Raw genomic sequence first — 20746 nt, 5'->3', positions numbered from 1 at the left:
AGATCAAAAATAATGATTTAGCTTGTCAATTTTCGCTTATTTTTTGTTTCAGCGGCGCTGAAGGAATCCACGTTCAGACTTTCGTGCAGTGGAGAATGAAAAGTGATTGAGCAACGCGCCCACCGTATCCGGGAGAGGTGGGAAGGGGAGGGATGGGGGTGGTAGCTTTGATTCTCTCCCCGCCAAGGAACGGTGACTGATGGACAAGGAGAGAGAGAGAGAGATGGAGAGAAAATAGGAAATGAAGCCTCGCAAGGATGCAGGGGGAGTTCTGGGTCCATGGCGGTCTTCACGGTGTGGCAGACAGTCTCTTCGCATTTACTACAACATCGACAGGCTGACTCATTCATTCTCGCCATCAACACTAATCTCTCGTACCCCCTCCTACATTACGTCAAAGAACAACCCCCTCCCCTACACACACACACACACACACACATACACACGCACACACCCTCCCACTCATTCCATCCTCTCTAAATATTTTCAGTGAAAGAAAGTTTGTATTGCAGATCAGGAAACATTTCTGCAACGGGCTTCGTCCCCATAGTGTTCCTTTTCCCTCTTTCCTTCTCCCTTTGTGCGCCGGATTGCCCGTTTTCGACGCAAAGTAACTGCGATCCAGATCGATCTGTGCTTCAGAGACAGAGGGGAATTTAAAAAAAAACAGGAGTCCTCTTCTCCCGCCCAGTCCAAGCATCATCTAATGGAGTAGCCGGGACCAGTGCGTTCGCCCAGCTTTATCAGCTCAGGGATCTGGAAAAGAGAACAAGATTGTCTTCATCTCTGGACAGCCCCTCCCACACTCCTCCCCGTCTGGGAGCTGTGTGACAGTGTATTCAGCACCCGAATCCCGGACAGCTCCTTCCCGCCTGGGAACTGCGCGACCATTGATCAGTGCCTGGACAGCGGGCAGCTCACGTCAGTCTGTCTGCCTGAGCTTTCAGCACCTGACACCCGGGACAGCTCCCTCCCACGGACGCGGGTTTGAGCTCTGGGTGTGAATTGGCCCCGCGATTCGCCCTCTCTGCAAATAAGATCCAGCGAGCAAATGGCATCTCTCGGCTTCTTCCCCAACGAGTCGGGACAGCGATCCAGCGCCGGAGACAGTTCGGCGGCAGGTGAATATAAGAAAGCACGTGCAACTGCTGAAGGAGGCGGGGAGGGAGAGGCCGGGCGGAGAGTTGGGGGAGTTCAAGTAATAACAAGGCACGGAATGCTAGGACTTTGAGGACCGTGGTCCCCCGGTCACGGTGAAAATAGGCATCACTTTGGGCTTCGTGATCACTAAATCACCGAATTAATCCATTGCTCTAGTTTGATTTGGGTATTGGATATTTACCGAATTGACAAGCGTTGGCTTTGTGCTGTGGGAACAGAAAAGAACTGACAGTAGGTTTGACTTGATCTCGGAATGAAACGGGTTGTTCAGACTCGGGAATTAATTACCCAAAGGACAAGCGGGAAATCCAATGCATTCTGCAATAATGGAATAAAAAGCAATATTTACTGTGCGCAATAAGAAAGCCCCATTTCTGTACCATGATTGCAATTTGCATGGTTTTATTGACCTACTGTCTATTGTCTATTGTCTATTTGTTTTCAGCTAGCTTATACACGAATTATTCATAAAATATTTCATTGTAGCATTCGATTGTAATTCATATTTAAAATTAATTGCCCTTTGCCGGAGCTCGGTTAACTATTAATTGCTAATTTCCAACATTTGACCATGCTGCAATTATACTCCTCGACTGCACAGTGGCGTGAAATTGGTCGTAAAGGATCTAATTGTGCTCTCAATATGTGAAGAAAATCATCAATCGATAAGAGCAATTATTTCGATTTATTGCTTTTGTACATGAATGTTTTTCCAAAGATGCGAGAGATCCTGTCGTAAATCCCGCACGCGCGCCCCAATCGTGCCCGCAAAAAGTACCCCCCCCCCCCCCCCCCCACCCCCGACCACCCTCTGAACTCTTCCTGCTGCCCACAACGGGAATTCAATGTGCCACTTTTAGAGAGAACACACACACAACAATGACGCTTCCTTCGAGTAGGTTAGCTTTGGAGTAAGCTTTTCCACAGCCCGGAACACACCACACTGAAGAAACAGGTTGCCCTGGCCAAATTCAAAGCGGGCAGATTGAATTAATTGTTCGCGTGTTTGCGTGTTTTGCAGCCCCAGCTTGGTGTCAGATGGCTCAAAAGTTCACAGGCGGCATTGGGACAAAGCTTTGTGGTGAGTTGGCACAACATTTAACTCTTCTCACCAGCATGAGAATGGAGAAAACTCACCCAACACCTTTCATGACATTTCATTGTACGTTGGTTAAATATCCAGAACCGCCTGAAATGTTGGGTTGGAGGATCGCAGGCGCTGCTCGTGGAAGGGAAGCGCGTTAAAATGCTCTGATGGCTGAGATTCCCTCCCCACCATCGCCACCACCACACACCTCATCCCTTATATTAACCTACCAGCGAGGGGTCATTTAAACATCTCGGGCAGCTTCCATAGCTCCTCTTAGTTCAAGGTAGCAAAGTCTCTCATATCAACATAATCTGTTTTTTTATTCTGCTGTGTGTGTGTGTGTGTGTGTGTGTGTGAGAGAGAGCGAGAGTGAGTGTGTGAGAGAGATTGTGTGTGTGTGTGTGAGAGAGAGGGAGGGAGATGGAGAGAGAGTGAGAGAGAGAGTGTGTGAGAGATTGTTTGTGTGTGTGTGTGTGTGTGTGTGCGTGCCCGTGTGTGTGTGAGAGAGAGAGAGAGAGAGAGAGAGAGAGTGTGAGAGATTGTTTGTGTGTGTGTGTGTGTGTGTGAGAGAGAGAGAGAGAGAGAGAGAGAGTGTTGTGAGGGAGCGATGGCTGAAATATTATTTAAAGTAACACCCACCCTTCCGCCCTCCCAAGCATGTGAATTGTTGGCGTTTTGTGGCTGCGCCAATTGTATCCTGTAATTTTGACTGAGATGTAATTTTGACCATGGCCGTAGGGAATTAATTAGTTTTATATTTATCTGGGGACATGCCCAGGAATTTAAATGTGGCGATATGAGAGAGAGGTGGGGGTGGGAGGCGGCCAATGCACATGGTGCTGGGGTGTGCTGAGTGGAAGGATAAGCGGGGACCCCTCCAGTCTTTCCGCCCCCTCAAACTCCACCTCGCGTGTGGTTACTGATTCTGGCGAAGTGGAGTGGCGGGGGCGGAAAGGCCTGAGGGATCCCCGCTTATCCTGCTCCTCCGCACATCCCCGTGGTAACGGTGAATCCCCAAATGTATTCAACCGCTTAAAAAGGGGCGTGGAGAGATCTGATGTCCAAATAGCTGGGTTCCAGGCAACCTAGTAAGGGAACGGCAGATCCATAAGATCAGGATGTACAGTATGTGTTGTGACAGCAATACAGAGTTTTCAATGAAACTAATAAAGATGTCCTTGGCCTTCATCACCCCATACATATGCGTTGTGACCTTGTCTTGGGTCATTCCTTCAGATAAATTTCACACCTTCCCATTAATAAGTGTGGTAACAGTTATAGAAACGACCTCAAAACCTCTTCTTGGAATTACCAAACTCTGTTGATGTTTGGAGCATTTTACAATCAAGTGTGAACATAACATTTGTCAGGATGCAGCATAGGATTTAATTGATAAAAGAATTGTTGGGCATTATATGGAATTGTAGTTATAAAATGTTAGGTTTTAGTGCATCCAACCCGATTTAAAAAAAACTAAAATTTTATCCAAAGACCACTGGTTAAAAAAGCGTTCCATCCATTCTTTTGGTATACCGCAATTCTGTTTGTGTACATTTCCCATTTTACTTTCAATTCATTTTATATGTTATTTTTCATCATGAAATGGCGAAATAAGTTGAATTCTGTTCCTTGTCAGTGATGTCTCAGATTGTTTTATTTAAGCTAGCGAGAGATAGATGATTTGAGTCAATTTGTCAAACTAGTTATCCATTTCCGTAAGATGCTTTGAGGACAGTGCAGCAATTTGCTGACGTCAAATGGGATAATGACTTGTCTGATGGAGCAGGCATGCAAGTATTAGAATGCCACTTCACTGTACCATTGCCTAGCATGGTGCAATTGACGCCAGCACTAACCCAGACTATCCTAACACAGGCACTACCTTTCAAGTTATATTTTTAAATTACCACTATTCTACTCATATTCTACTCAACCTGTAGATAATCATTATCCGAGAATGACTCAATGATGCAAAATTGCTACAAAAGACAACAGATCATTGCCATTACCGAGCTGTGGGTTGGTGAACACGTTATGAGACCAACAATGAGGTTCTATTGAATTTGAATCCCACCAAGGTAGTTAAGTAATTTTAAAAAAACTAATAATAAAATGAATTTGGGATTTTAAAAAAAAGATTGTTTATATTGTTCATGGAGTTTAGAAGAATGAGGAAAGATCTAATTGAAACACACTGATCAATGAAAGACATAGATAAAGTGAATGTTGAAAGGATGTTTCCAGTAATGGGAGAGTATAGGAACCGGAGGGCACAGCCTCAGATTAAAAGGACATCTTTAGAATGGAAATGAGGAGATTTCTTTAGCTAGAGGGTGGGGAAACTGTGTGATTCATTGCGACAGACTGCTGAGGAAGCCAAGTCAATGAATGGTTTTAAGGCGGAGATTGATACGTTCTTGATTGGCATCAAAGGACATGGGGACAATGCAGGAGAATGGGGTTGAAAGGGAAAAATAGATCAGCCATGAATGAATGGCGGAGCAGATTTGATGGGCTGAATGGACTAATTCTGCTCCTGTCTTAAGATCTGGTGATTGAATTGTCATTTTCTTTATAATTGTTTCATTAATATCCTTTAGAGAAGGAAATCTGTTGTCCTTACCCAGTTTGGGCTCTATGTGACCCACATTGGTGATTGTGTGCATTACATAGAATAGTAGAGCACAGGCCCTTTGGCCCACAATGTTGGGCAGAGCATGATGCCTAGTTAGCGAAAACCTCATCTGTCTGCATATCATCCATATCTATCCATTCCTGGCATATCCATGTGCCTATCTATAAGCCTCCTGGAGATGAGATGTAATGAAGAATCTATTCACCCAGAGGGTAAGTGGAATCTAGAAAACACTGCCTGAGAGGGTAGTGGAGCCAGGTATTCTGTCAACATTTAGAAAGTATCTAACTAGCATTGGAAATGACAGGTACAGAAGACTATGGACAAAGTGCTGATGAATGGGATTAATATAGATGGGTATTTGATAGTTGATATGGACATATTGGCCAAAGGACCCATTTTATGCAATATGACTCCATGACCCATTTGCTCAGGGATGTAGCTTTTAAGGGGAATCAAGGGAGGAAAAGAAATAGAGACGCAGAAAGGTTTAGGGAAAGAATTACAGAGATTGAGGCTGACAGCTTGGCTTGTTCAAGCATGACAGAGCAGTTCAACTTGGAGATGATCAAGAAGCAAGAATTGACAAAACAGAAGTCTCTTGGAGGTTCACAAGATATGTGTGATTACAGATGGAGGAAATTGAAAGTAAGAATGGGAGTTTTAAAATGGTGCTGTTACTCAACCGGGAACCTGAGCTATTATCAACCTCATTGGAGACCCTGAGACTATCTCTGATCAGACTTTACTGGACATTATCCTGCACTAAACATTATTCACATTATTCCCCTTATCATGTATCTGTACACTGTGGATGGCTTGAATGTAATCATGTATTGTCTTTCCGCTAACTGGTTAGCATGCAGCAAAAGCTTTTCACTGTGCAATAGACAATAGACAATAGGTGCAGGAGTAGGCCATTCGGCCCTTCATGCCAGCACCTCCATTCACTGTGACCACGGCTGATCATCCACAATCAGTACCCCGTACCTGCCTTCACCCAATACCCCTGACTCCGCTATCTGTAAGAGCTCTATCTAACTCTCACTTGAAAGCATCCAGAGAATTGATCTCCACTGCCTTCTGAGGCAGAGAATTCCACAGATTCACAACTCTCTGGGTGAAAAGGTTTTTCCCCATCACCGTTCTAAATAGCCTACCCCTTATTCTTAAACTGTGGCTCCTGGTTCTGGACTCCCCCAACATCGGGAACATGTTTTCTGCCTCCAGCGTGTTCAATCCCTTAATAATCTTATATGTTTCAACAAGATTCCCTCTCATCATTCTAAATTCCAGTGTATAGAAGCCCAGTCGCTCCATTCTTTCAAAATATGACAGTTAATTCCCGGGAATTAACCTCGTGAACCTACGCTGCACTCCCTCAATAGCAAGAATGTCCTTCTTCAAATTTGCAGACCAAAACACCACATAATACTCCAGATGTGGTCTCACTTGGGCCCTGTACAACTGCAGAAGGACCTCTTTGCTCCTACACTCAACTCCTCTTGTTATGAAGGCCAACATACCATTAGTTTTCTTCACTGCCTGCTGTACCTGCATGCTTACTTTCAGTGACTGATGAACAAGGACACACAGATCTCGTTGTACTTCCCCTTTTCCTAACTTGACACAATTCAGATAATAAAGTTTCTTCCTGTTCTTGCCACCAAAGTGGATAAGCTCACGTTTATCCACATTAAACTACATCTACCATGCATCTGCCCACTCACTCAACCCGTCTAAGTCACCCTGCATCCTCATAGCATCTTCCTCAAAGTTCACACTACCACCCAGCTTTGTGTCATCTGTAAATTTGCTAATGTTACTTTTAATCCCTTCATCTAAGTCATTAATGTATATCGTAAATAGCTGGGGTCCCAGCACCGAACCTTGCGGTACCCCCACTGGTCACTGCCAGCCATTCCGAAAGGGACCCATTTATCCCCACTCTTTGCTTTCTGTCTGTCAACCAATTTTCTATCCATGTCAGTACTCTACCCCCAATACCATGTGCTCTAATTTTGCCCTCTAATCTCCTATGTGGGACCTTGTCGAAGGCTTTCTGAAAGTCCAGGTACACCACATCCACTGACTCTCCCCTGTCAATTTTCCTAGTTACATCCTCAAAAAATTCCAGTAGATTTGTCAAGCATGATTTCCCCTTCGTAAATCCATGCTGACTCGGAATGATCCTGTTACTGCTATCCAAATGCTCAGCAATTTCGTCTTTTATAATTGACTCCAGCATCTTCCCCACCACTGATGTCAGACTAACTGGTCTATAATTACCTGTTTTCTCTCTCCCTCCTTTCTTAAAAAGTGGGATAACATTTCCTATCCTCCAATCCACAGGAACTGATCCTGAATCTATAGAACATTGAAAAATGATCTCCAATGCTTCCACTATTTCTAGAGCCACCTCCTTAAGTACCCTGGGATGCAGACCATCAGGCCCTGGGGATTTATCAGCCTTCAGTCTCATCAGTCTACCCAAAACCCTTTCCTGCCTAATGTGGATTTCCTTCAGTTCCTCCATCATCCTAGGTTCTCCGGCCCCTAGAACATTTGGGAGATTGTGTGTATCTTCCTCAGTGAAGACAGATCCAAAGTAACGGTTTAACTCGTCTGCCATTTCTTTGTTCCCCATAATAAATTCCCCTGCTTCTGTCTTCAAGGGACCCACATTTGCCTTGACTATTTTTTTCCTCTTCACGTATCTAAAAAAACTTTTGCTATCCTCCTTTATATTATTGGCTAGTTTACCCTCGTACCTCATCTTTTCTCCCTGTATTGCCTTTTTAGTTAACTTTTGTTGCTCTTTAAAAGAGTCCCAATCCTCTGTCTTCCCACTCTTCTTTGCTATGTTATACTTCCTCTCCTTAATTTTTATGCTGTCCTTGACTTCCCTTGTCAGCCACAGGCGTCTCTTACTCCCCTTAGAGTCTTTCCGCCTCTTTGGGATAAATTGAACACCATTGAGATAATAATCTGCCTCCATGTTTTTGCCGCCAAAGTGGATAACCTCACATTTATCTATATTATACTGCATCTGCCACACATCTGCCCACTCACTCAACCTATCCAGGTCACCCTGCAACCTCCTAACATCCTTTTCACAGTTTACACTGCTTAGTGTCATCCGCAAACTTGCTAGTGTTGCTTCTAATACCATCTTCCAAATCATTAATATATATGGTAAACAGTTGCGGCCCCAACACCAAGCCTTGCGGCACTCCACTCACCACTGCCTGCCATTCTGAAACATAGAAACATAGAAAATAGGTGCAGGAGTAGGCCATTCGGCCCTTCGAGTCTGCACCGCCATTCAATATGATCATGGCTGATAATCCAGCTCAGTAACCTGTACCTGCCTTCTCTCCATACCCCCTGATCCCTTTAGCCACAAGGGCCACATCTAACTCCCTCTTAAATATAGCCAATGAACTGGCCTCAACTACCTTCTGTGGCAGAGAATTCCACAGACTCACCACTCTCTGTGTGAAGAAATGTTTTCTCATCTCGGTCCTAAAAGACTTCCCCCTTATCCTTAAGCTGTGACCCCTGGTTCTGGACTTCCCCAACATCGGGAACAATCTTCCCGCATCTAGCCTCTCCAACCCCTTAAGAATTTTATATGTTTCAATAAGATCCCCCCTCAGTCTTCTAAATTCCAGCGAGTATAAGCGAAAAGGACCCGTTTACTCCTACTCTTTGCTTCCTGTCTGCCAAACATTTTCTATCCATTTCAATACCCAACTCCCAATACCATGTGCTCTAATTTTAGTCACCAATCTCCCATGCGGGACCTTATCAAAGGCTTTCTGAAAGTATAGATACATTACATCCACTGGCTCCTTCATCCATTTTACTTGTCACATCCTCAAAAAATTCCAGAAGATTAGTCAAGCATGATTTCCCTTTCATAAATCCATGCTGACTTGGACTTATCCTTTCACTGCTATCCAAATGCACCATTATTACCTCTTAAATAATTGACTCCAGCATCATTCCCACCACCGAAGTCAGGCTAACTGGTCTGTAATTCCCTGTTTTCTCTCTCGCTCCTTTCTTGAAAAGTGGGATAACATTAGCTATCCTCCAATCCACACGAACTGATCCTGAATCTATTGAACATTGGAAAATGATCACCAATGCATCCACTATTTCTAGAGCCACCTCCCTGAGGACCCTCGGATGCAGACCATCAGGCCCAGGGCATTTATCATCCTTCAGTCCCATTAGTCTACCCAATACTATTTCTCGCCTAATGAAAATTTCTTTCAGTTCCTCTACCCCCCTAGATCCTCTGTCCTCCAGTACATCTGGGAGATTGTTTGTGTCTTCCTTAGTGAAGACAGATCCGAAGTACCTGTTCAACTCTTCTGCCATTTCCTAATTACCCATAATAATTTCACCCGTGTCTGCCTTCGAGGGACCCACATTTGACTTTGCTACTCTTTTTCTCTTAACATATCTAAAGAAGCTTTTACTGTCCTTCTTTATATTCTTGGCCAGCTTCCCCTTGTAATTTATCTTTTCAGCCCATAATTGCCCGTTTTGTTACCTTCTGTTGTCCAATGAAAGTTTCCCAATCCTCTGGCTTCCGGCTACGCTTTGCTGTGTTATACATCTTTTCTTTTAGTTTTATTCCATCCCTAACTTCCCTTGTCAGCCACGGTTGCCTCCTACTCCCCTTAGAATCTTTCTTCCTTTTTGGAATGAAATGATCCTGTGTCCTCCGGATTATGCCCAGAAATTCCTGCCATTGCTGTTCCACCATAATTCCTGCTAGGATCCATTTCCAGTCTACCTTGGCCAGCTCCTCTCTCATGCCTTCATAGTCCCCTTTGTTCAACTGCATCCCTGACACTTCCAATTTAACCTTCTCTTTCTCAAATTGCAGATTAAAACTAATCAAATTATGATCACTACCTCCAAGCGGTTCCTTTACCTCGAGTTCTCTTAACAAATCTGGTTCATTGGACAACACTAAATCCAGAATTGCCTTTTCTCTGGTAGGCTCCATTACAAGTTGCTCTCAGAATCCATCTCGGAGGCTCTCTACAAACTCTCTTTCTTGGGGTCCAGAACCAACCTGATTTCCCCAGTCTACCTGCATATTGAAATCCCCCATCACCACAGTGGCATTACCTTTCTTACATGCCAGCTTTAACTCCTGCTGCATCTTACACCCTACATCCGGGCTACTATTTGGGGGTCTGTAGATATCACCAATTAGTGTCTTCTTGCCTTTACAATTCCTCAACTCAATCCACAGTGACTCTACCTCGTCAGTCCCTATGTCTTCCCTCGCAAGGGACTGAATTTCATCCCTCACCAGCAGAGCTACCCCACCGCCTCTGCCCACCTGCCTGTCCGTTCTATAGGATGTATAACCCTGAATATTAAGTTCCCAGGCCCGATCCTCCTGCAGCCACGTCTCTGTAATCCCCACAATGTCATATCTATCAACCTCGAACTGAACCTCAGGCTCATCTACTTTACTTCTTATACTTCGCGCATTCAAATGCAATACTTTTAATTCCTTACTCATCTCACCCTTCACATCGATCCCTATTACACTTGGCCATACTCTCCTATCCCTTTGTGAGCTTCTTTCCCGTAAATTCTGGGGTCATTAACTATCCCTTTAGTCTCTTTCCCTATAGTCTCTTTTCCCTATAGTCTCTTTCCCTTTAGTCTCAACCCGTCTAAGTCACCCTGCATCCTCATAGCATCTTCCTCAAAGTTCACACTACCACCCAGCTTTGTGTCATCTGTAAATTTGCTAATGTTACTTTTAATCCCTTCATCTAAGTCATTAATGTATATTGTAAATAGCTGCGGTCCCAGCACCAAGCCTTGCGGTACCCTACTAGTCACTGCCTGCCATTCTGAAAGGGACCCGTTAATCCCTACTCTGTTTCCTGTCTGCCAACCAAGTTTTCTATCCATGTCAGTACCCTACCCCCAATATCATGCGCTCTAATTTTGTCCACTAATCTCCTAAGTGGGACCTTATCAAAGGCTTTCTGAAAGTTCAGGTACACCACATCCACTGGCTCTCCATTTTCCTATTTTCATCTTCAAAAAATTCCAGAAGATTAGTCAAGCATGATTTCCCCTTCATAAATCCATGCTGACTCGGACCGATCCTGTTACTGCTATCCAAATGTGCCGCTATTTCATCTTTTACAATTGACTCCAGCATCTTCCCCACCAACAATGTCAGGCTAACTGGTCTATAATTCCCTGTTTTCTCTCTCCCTCCTTTCTTAAAAAGTGGGATAACATTAGCTACGCTCCAATCCACAGGAACTGATCCTGAATCTATAGAACATTGGAAAATGATCACCAATGCATTCACGATTTCTAGAGCCACTTCCTTAAGTACCCTGGGATGCAGACCGTCAGGCCCTGGGGATTTATCAGCCTTCGGTCCCATCAGTCTACCCAACACCATTTCCTGAGTAATGTGAATTTCCTTCAGTTCCTCCGTCAACCTAGGTCCTCTGGCCACTAGTACATCTGGGAGATTGTTTGTGCCTTCCTTCCTGAAGTTAGATCCAAAGTACCTGTTCAACTTGTACCTGCCATTTCCTTGTTCCCCATACTAAATTTACTTGTTTCTGTCTTCAAGGGACCCACATTTGTCTTAACTAATTGTTTCCTCTTCACATACCTAAAGAAGCTTTTACTATCCTCCTTCATATTCTTGGCTAGCTTACTTTCGTGCATCATTTTTTCACCCCTATTGCCTTTTTAGTTATCTTCTGTTGCTCTTTAAAAGTTTCCCAATCCTCTGGCTTCCTGCTCATCTTTGCTATGTTATACTTCTTCTCTTTTATATTTATACAGTCCTTGACTTCCCTTGTCAGCTACGGTCGCCTCTTACTCCCCTTAGAATCTTTCATCCTCTTTGGAATGAACTGATCCTGCACCTGTTTTATTCCCAGAAATACCTGCCATTGTTGTTCCATTGTCATCCCTGCCAGGGTCTCTTTCCAGTCAACGTTGGATAGCTCCTCCCTCATGCCTCCTTAGTCCCCTTGGTGCACATGACAATAAACCATACTAAACTCACTGCAGACTTGCGAGTACCGAAATGATGGATCAGAAAGAGTCTGCAGGTGATGGCCTGCAGGGTTCTGGATGATATTTTATAGAGAATGGAACAAGGTAAGCTGGCAAGCAGCGTATTAACATAATCAAGTGTGGGGTGACAGTGCTATGGATGAGATTTTCAGGAGTAAAAGAATGGAAAATGATTATAGCTGGTGGCAAATAAAGTTCATAATTTTGTTATGGATATGAGGTCCAATGTTCATTCTTTGGATGTCAGAACCATGACACTAAAATCGTTATCTGTATGGTTCAGTTTAAGATTGTGACAGACAGCATGTTGGAACCTGTAGCTGTGGAATGAATGCCAAAGGCAATGGCGTTATCTTTCCAATGATAAGTTGGAAGAATATTTTGCTCATTCCATGCTGGATATCAGACAATTTAGAAACAGTGAAGAAGTCATGAAAACAATTAATGAGACAAAACTAGGACTCAACATCTTACATATGAAAACTAAGGCCATGTTTTATGATGATAATCCTGGGGATACAATGTAACTATGGTTATTAATTGTACTAATTTTCTGAACTAGTATATTCTAATTTGTTGCCCTCACTTGAGGAGATGGGGAGCATAAAAGCCAGCAATGACAAAGAAACAGAAACAAAGAACATGAATCACTCTGCAATTTTTCTGTTGTTGCTTTCAATGACAGCATTACTGTATGGAGATGGTCAGAGACCCAAGGACACAACTGTTAAGGAGGAAGCAGCATCTCTGGAAAGCAAGCTGGCGTGTACCTGCTCCAAAACACCATGCACTTGTCAGAAAGTTCAATTCAACTTTTCCGTCTTGCATTCAACAGGTAAGATAACTTCTAAAATATAATCTTTAGACTTAATTATTTTGATTTGATTAAATTGCAAGATATATGAATATATTCATGCCACTATTGTGATAGATTTGTTCAGATTTTTTGAGCAGACTAGTATTTTCAGAGAGACAAGTGTAAAGACATTTTGGAAAACCATTCGTTTTCAGGCTCTCAAGTAAGTTCACTTGATGTTTGTTGTCACTGTTTTACCAAGAAATTTATCTTACCTGTGTTTGTTGGATTGAAACCAAGATTCCAGGAAAAGAATTGAGAGATACTCATAAAACTAAGCCCCAGGTCATACAATTCAATAAAGTTTTAATGGGGAATCTAATGTATTCAGAGTTTCATTTTTCTCTTCTGCCATTTGACAGTTGTTGCAAGATATGTGAAAATATTCTGTAAAAAGAGTTGTGCTTACATCACCTTACTTTCCATTCAGCATGCTACCCATCACGTAGGGAATGTCAAACATGAGAAGGCATAGCGTTATGGTGAGAAGGGCAAAGTTTAAAGGAGATGTGCAGTGCAAGAGCTTTGCACAGAAGGTGGTGGGTGCCTGGAACACATTGCCAGAGGTGGTGGTGGAGGCAGATACAATAGTGGTGCTTAAGACGCCTTTAGGCAGGCCCATGGATATACAGGGAATGAGGGGAAATGGATCATGTGCCAGCAGATGAGATTAGTTTATCTTGGCATCATGTTCGGCATCAACATTGTGGGCCAAAAGCCTGTTTCAGTGTTCACTGTTCTATGTTCCAAAGTTAATATCTATTGAACATTTGTACCACAACATAAATGCTGAATTAGACATGAACCAAGTTGGAATATCATTATTGCTATTAATGTGGATTTTGCAGGCCCACTTTTGTTAAATGCGGAAGGTGATATTAATGAACATCCAGGAATGCCATAAAACAGAGGTCAGAATGCAAGACTAGATGAAAAGAGCCTCAGAATGTCAAAGTATAAGATTGTGAGGAAATTAGAGTGATCAACTGAAATGCTTGTACTTAAAGGAATACACTGCATTGGAATCAGTAAGAGAAAGTGGCATGTACCTTGAGAATTACTGAACTGTTAATTCATTTAAAACCTTATTTATAATAGCTCAAATGAGAATTGGTGGACGTGATGCTGGCAAATAGACTTGAAGGGTCCTTATTTGTAAAAATTCAATACACATCCTTGTCACAATTCATTTATTATTTGTGTCAGAAAACTAAACGCTATAAATCTAACTCTGTCTTTCCTTTTTTTTTATAACCAGAGATGCCAAGTGATCTCATCTTTATTAATGAGTTAAGAAAGCAATTAGCAAGTCGAAATAGGAATCTTTTCACTAGATCTATGGCAGAGAGAAGCCAAGGCACAACATAATATCCAAGGTGCAGAGTAAAGAAAATATTGCAGGATTGGGAAAGAGCAGAGGATTTCAATAATGAAATCTTCATTTCAGCCTTCATGAAGGAAGTACAATATCAAATTATTTTGATACAATATGGAGACATCAGCAAAGTATGCAATGTGGAGAAATTAAAAAAAATAGAAAGTACAACTCACACCCAGCTAGTTGGTTGCTAGTTAGTTATGATGATGGTTAACAGTTTACGCCTACAAAATTTGATTACATTGTAACTGTTGTTTTGGCTGTCGAGAACCGTGAATTGGTTTCAATACATCAATGGATATATTGATCCATATTCATGGATAGCATGAGTCACACCCGCCACCAGACCAAGAAGGGAAAAGGACATAGTACATAATTGTCAGCCAGAATGATACAAAACGTACTGTCAGTCAGCTGCTTTAACACCACAACTGACAAATTAAAGATCAACGCTTCATTTTACCCTATTGTTAAACTTGTGCAACTGAACATCACTTCAGCAGTAGAATCCCAATCAGTGCTACATAAAAGAATCAGTAGCTTCTTACAGATTGGTTGGTAAATGATCTCTGCTGGTTGTGTCTCCCATTCTACAAGTCTTTGGACATTTTCTAAACTTGATGAAGGCTACAGGGAGTGATGTTCCCAGATCTGATGACTTATCTCACTTCAAGCCTTCTGCATTAACCAGTTTTCTCCTTTAATAGATACAATCATAGGCATTTCTGTTGGGGCTTGCAGGACAGAATAATCAGACAACACATAGAACAAAGAAACGCTGGAACAGGGATCAGAGATTGAGTACTGTGTACAATAATGATCACCACACTCAGGGAAAATGCGCTTGCACTGGAGAGGCTGTGAAGCAGATTGGCAAGGACTGGAAAATTCCTAGCTAGAAGAAAGATTGGATAAGCTGGGGTTGTTTTCTCAGGAGTAGTGGAGGCCAGATTTAAATTAAGAGGAATCTGGAGAGAGTGAAAAGGAAAAAAATATTTCTGAAATTAATGACCTATTTCAACAGACAATAGGTGCAGGAGTATGCCATTCAGCCATTCGAGCCAGCACCGCCATTCACTGTGTTCATGGCTGATCATCCACAATCAGTACCCCGTTCCTGCCTTCTCCCCATATCTCTTGACTCCGCTATCTTTCACAGCTCTATCTAATTCTCTCTTGAAAGCATCCAGAGAATCAGCCTCCACTGCCTTCTGAGGCAGAGAATTCCACAGATTCACAACTCTCTGGGTGAAAAAGTTTTTCCTCATCTCCGTTCTAAATGGCCTACCCCTTATTCTTAAACTGTGGCCCCTGGTTCTGGACTCCCACAACATCGAAAACATGTTTCCTGCCTCTAGCGTGTCCAATCCCTTAATAATCTTATATATTCCAGTGTATACAAGCCCAGTCGCTCTATTCTTTCAACATATGACAGTCCTGCCATCCTGGGAATTAACCTTGTGAACCTACGCTGCAGTCCCTCAATAGCAAGAATGTCGTTCCACAAATTTGGAGACCAAAACTGGACTCCAGTTGCGGTCTCAATAGGGCCCCGCACAACTGCAGAAGGACCTCTTTGCTCCTCTTGTTATGAAGGCCAACATGCCATCAGATTTATTCACTGCCTGCTTTACCTGCATGCTTACTTTCAGTGACTGATGTACAAGGACACCCAGATCTCATTGTACTTCTCCTTTTCCTAACCTGACACCATTCACATAATAATCTGCCTTCCTTGTTCTTGCCACCAAAGTGGATGACCTCACATTTATCCAGATATAACTGCATCTGCCATGCATTTCCCACTCACCCAACCATCCAAGTCACCCTGCATCCTTATAGCATTCTCTTCACGCTGCCACCCAGCTTTGTGTCATCTTTAAATTTGCTAATGTTACTTTTAATCCCTTCATCTAAATCATGAATGTATATTGTAAATAGCTGCGATCCCAGCACCGAGCCTTGTGGTACCCCACCAGCCACTGCCTGCCATTCTGAAAGGGAACCGTTAATCCCTACACTTTGTTTCCTGTCTGCCAACCAATTTTCCATCCATGTCAGTACCCTACCCCCAATACCATGTGATTTAATTTTATTCACTAATCTTCTATGAGGGACCTTACCAAAGGCTTTCTGAAAGTCCAGGTACACCACATCCTCTGCCTCTCTCACTTGACAATTTTCCTAGTTACATCCTCAAAAAATTCCAGAAGATTAGTCAAGCATGATTTCCTCTTCGTAAATCCATGCTGCCTCGGACCAATCCTGTTACTGCTATCCAAATGCTCCGCAATTTCATCTTTTATAATTGACTCCAGCATTTCCCCACCATCGATGTCAGGCTATCTGGTCTATAATTCCCCGTTTTCTCTCTCCCTCCTTTCTTAAAAAGTGGGATAACATTAGCTACCCTCCAATCCACAAGAACTGATCCTGAATCTATAGAACATTGGAAAATAATCACCAATGCATCCACGATTTTTTGAGCCACCTCCTTCAGTACCCTGGGATGCAGACCATCTGGCCCTGGGGATTTATCAGCCTTCAGTCCCATCAGTCTACCCAACACCATTTCCTGCCTAATGTGAATTTCCTTCAGTTCCTCCATCACCCTAGCTCCTCTGGCCACTAGTACATCTGGGAGATTGGTTGTGTCTTCCTTAATGAAGACAGATCCAAAGTACCTGTTCAACTCGTCTGCCATTTCCTTGTTCTCCATAATAAATTCACCTGCTTCTGTCTTCAAGGGACCCACATTTGTCTTAACTAATTTTTTCCTCTTCACATACCTAAAGAAGCTTTTACTATCCTCCTTTATATTCTTGGCTAGCTTACATTCATACTTCATCCTTGGACCTGACATGTTAGAGGCAGGAAACATGTTCCCAATGTTGGGGGAGTACAGAACCAGGGGCCACAGTTTAAGAATAAGGGGTAGGTCATTTAGAACGGAGATGAGGAAAAACGTTTTCAGTCAGAGAGTTGTAAATCTGTGGAATTCTCTGCCTCAGAAGGCAATGGAGGCCAGTTCTCTGAATGCTTTCAAGAGAGAGCTAGATAGAGCTCTTAAGGATAGCGGAGTCAGGGGGTATGGGGAGAAGGCAGGAACGGGGTACTGATTGAGAATGATCAGCCATGATCACATTGAATGGTGGTGCTGGCTCGAAGGGCCGAAGGGCCTACTCCTGCACCTATTGTCTATTGTCTAAAGAAAAAAATAACCAAATGGATGTAGTGTACTGATGATATTCAAAAGGTATTTGATAAAGTTATACATGGGAAAATTTCAGACAGTTGACAGAGGCACAAGAAATTAATGGCACATTTGATGATTCTTTGAAAATAGTGATTCATTTAACACCCATGCTGAGACTTAGGCTGCATGATTCTGAAGGTAGCTGTTCTGTGTCCCCTGCAATTAACACTGTTTCAGAAAATATTCTGGAGGGCAATATTATTTATGTTACATTTAAAAGTGTTTTAAAGAGAAGAGGTTACCAAGCTATTTAATCCCACGATGAATAGACAAGAGATACAGTAGTTTGCAATGCAATCGACCAACAGTGGCTGAGGAAGTGAACCAGTGATGATGGATGAAAGCTAATGTATTTAAAGGAATGTGCATCATCAGTTAATGTGCTTCAGAAGGAGCTAGATAAATATCTGGTTAGAGATGAAACTGGTGATTCACAGACCAAATACAGGTTGACAGATTGGTAGTGGATATTTTTTTTGTGGATGTTAATTGTAGGGTCCAATCTCTCAGAAGCCGCATTAGACAAGCCAACAAGGACTTGAACCTTAGCTTCCACATGTGTGCGTACACGTGCATTGCTTGTGCACTTGAGATTAGTGTGACTTTGATGGGTGACTGAGTCTGAAGAAGGGTCTCAATCCGAAACGTCACCCATTCCTTCTATCCAGAGAGGCTGCCTGTTCTGCTGAGTTACTCCAGTATTTTGGGTCTATCTTTGGTTTAAACCAGCATCTGCAGTTCCTTCCTACACAGTGTGACGTTGATTCGGGACTGGGGGTAACATAGGGTGATTGGTTTCCCATTTATCCTGTAAATTGTCTCCACTCCATTGGAGATCCTGTGGATGCAAGGTGCACTGTTGTGTGAAAAAAAAATGTTTGAACAATGGCTCAGACTTGCCTGACACCAGTCTGCACTAAGATTTAGTCTACATTGGACACATCTGTTAAAGTCATGGCTTGCATGGCATCATGTAGCAGTCATAGGATGCAGAAGAATTTCTGAGGACAGCCAATTTTCAGAAAGATGTTCCACTGATGGGACTGAAAGCTGGTAAATCCCCAGGGCCTGATGGGCTGCATCCCAGGGTACTTAAGGAGGTGGCCCTAGCAATCGTGGACGCATTGGTGATTATTTTCCAATGTTCTATAGATTCAGGATCAGTTCCTGTGGATTGGAGGGTAGCTAATGTTAACCCACTTTTCAAGAAAGGAACGAAAGAGAAAACGGGGAATTACAGACCAGTTAGCCTGACATCGGTGGTGGAGAAGTTGCTGGAATTTTAGAGGTAACATTGTGGCCACTGAGAGAAAGTATCTGAGAAGGGCACTTGTAATGACTGTCCCTGTGGCAGATAGTAGAGTGTTCCCCCTGTAATTGCCACAATCAGATTTGTCTTCAGCCTTCACAATTACTGTTTCCAAGGTCCATTAGCATGTTATCCTGTTCCCTGAAGTGAAAGATGAAGTTGGGAATTTGTGACTGAAGTTGCTGCCAAGTTTTTGAGCTTCAGAAAATATACCCCCTCGTGCCATAACCTTGTAGTTTGTTTTTTGCTGTGTGATCTTAGTGACTTTCAGAAGGGCAGGCAGTGACTAGTGGGGTACCACGAGGCTCGGTGCTGGGACTGCAGCTATTTACAATATACATTAATGACTTAGATGAAGGGATTAAAAGTAACATTAGCAAATTTGAGGATGACACAAAGCTGGGTGGCAGTGTGAACTGTGAGGAGGATGCTATGAGTATGCAGGGTGACTTGGACAGGCTGTGTGAGTGGGCGGATGCATGGCAGATGCAGTTTAATGTGGATAAATGTGAGGTTATCCACTTTGGTGGGAAGAACAGGAAAGCAGATTATTATCTGAATGGTGTCAAGTTAGGAAATGGGGAAGTACAAAGAGATCTGAGTGTCCTTGTTCATCAGTCACTTAAAGTTAACATGCAGGTACAGCAGGCAGTGAAGAAAGCTAATGGCATGTTGGCCTTTATGACAAGAGGAGTTGAGTATAGGAGCAAAGAGGTCCTTCTGCAGTTGTACAGGGACCTATTGAGACCGCACCTGGAGTACTATGTGCAGTTTTGGTCTCCAAATTTGTGGAAGGGCATTCTTGCTATTGAGGGCGTGCAGCGTAGGTTTACTAGGTTAATTCCCGGAATAGCGGGACTGTCGTATGTTGAAAGACTGGAGCGACTAGGCTTGTATACACTGGAATTTAGAAGGATGAGAGGGGATCTTATCGAAACATATAAGATTATTGAGGGATTGGACACGTTAGAGGCAGGAAACATGTTCCCATTGTTGGGGGAGTCCAGTACCAGGGGCCATAGTTTAAGAATAAGGGGTAGGCCATTTAGAACGGAGATGAGGAAAAACCTTTTCTGTCAGAGAGTTGTAAATCTGTGGAATTCTCTGCAGAAGGCAGTGGAGACCAATTGTCTGGATGCTTTCAAGAGAGAGCTAGATAGAGCTCTTAATGATAGCGGAGTCAGGGGGTATGTGGAGAAGGCAGAAATGGGGTACTGATTGTGAATGATCAGCCATGATCACATTGAATGGCGGTGCTGGCTCGAAGGGCCGAATGGCCTACTCCTGCTCCTATTGACTATTGTCTATCGTCTATTGTCTATTAACGTCTTGTGGGTCTCAGATGGCAGTGAAGCTGGACTAGAAAGTTTGTTGTGGGATAGAGTCGAGGACATCAAGATCAGAGTCATGGCTGAGGAGTTCTTTAAAATTCTTTTTCCAGCAGCTAATAACTTCCTCCCAGTCCTTGATGAGCAGTTTAACTTAAGGCAGGGTGGGATAGTGGCCATTTGGAAGAATCTGGACTTGCCATGGTTATTTTGTCAGCTGCTGCACCTCCTGCACTTTTTCCATCCATCATCTGTTTTTTAGGTCACAGGATTTCTGCTGGACCTCTGCATTCAGATGGTCCCTTAAGGCATGGTTGAGTTTCCAACTCAAGAAGCCTTGTGGTTACAATTAATTAGCTGCTGGATTTACATAAAATGAAGGCATTGGATAGGTAATGTCAGTCAATCCCAAATTAATAATCATAATGTTAGGCATGGAAGTACTCTTATATTTTGGTGATTTAGGGGAAACATTCTACAAAGTAGCTTAAATGTCTTGAGTTCCATTGTAAAGTAAGCTGCATTTAGTTTATGACAGAAAGTGAAAAACTTGTTTAAAATTATCTTTTTTCCTTCTACAATTTCATATGTTTCTATTGAAAGGGATTTCAAAGAATATCTCTTCTTTAATAACAATA

The 20746-nt window shown here is 42.9% G+C and overlaps 1 protein-coding gene across 3 annotated transcripts in view; it reads left to right on the top strand.

Moving 5' to 3' along the window:
* Positions 1 to 206: 206 nt before the first annotated feature.
* The window catches only part of LOC144602959 (glutamate decarboxylase 2-like), a 102303-nt gene continuing 81763 nt past the window's right edge, over positions 207 to 20746 (top strand). The window contains exons 1-3 of one of the 3 annotated variants that reach the window (XM_078416085.1): positions 209 to 1121; positions 2183 to 2242; positions 12667 to 12816. In XM_078416085.1, coding sequence (XP_078272211.1) covers positions 1052 to 1121; positions 2183 to 2242; positions 12667 to 12816 — 280 coding nt within the window. In that variant the 5' untranslated portion in view covers positions 209 to 1051. Of the gene's footprint in view, positions 1122 to 1238; positions 1393 to 2182; positions 2243 to 12666; positions 12817 to 20746 lie in introns of those variants that run through there. The other 2 variants (XM_078416097.1, XM_078416092.1) reach the window with 2 other exon arrangements.

The sequence above is a fragment of the Rhinoraja longicauda genome, chromosome 2, assembly GCF_053455715.1.
Source record: "Rhinoraja longicauda isolate Sanriku21f chromosome 2, sRhiLon1.1, whole genome shotgun sequence".
NCBI lineage: Eukaryota > Metazoa > Chordata > Chondrichthyes > Rajiformes > Arhynchobatidae > Rhinoraja > Rhinoraja longicauda.
The sequence above is the reverse complement of the archived record's forward strand: the minus strand, read 5'-3'. Positions and strand labels throughout refer to the sequence as shown.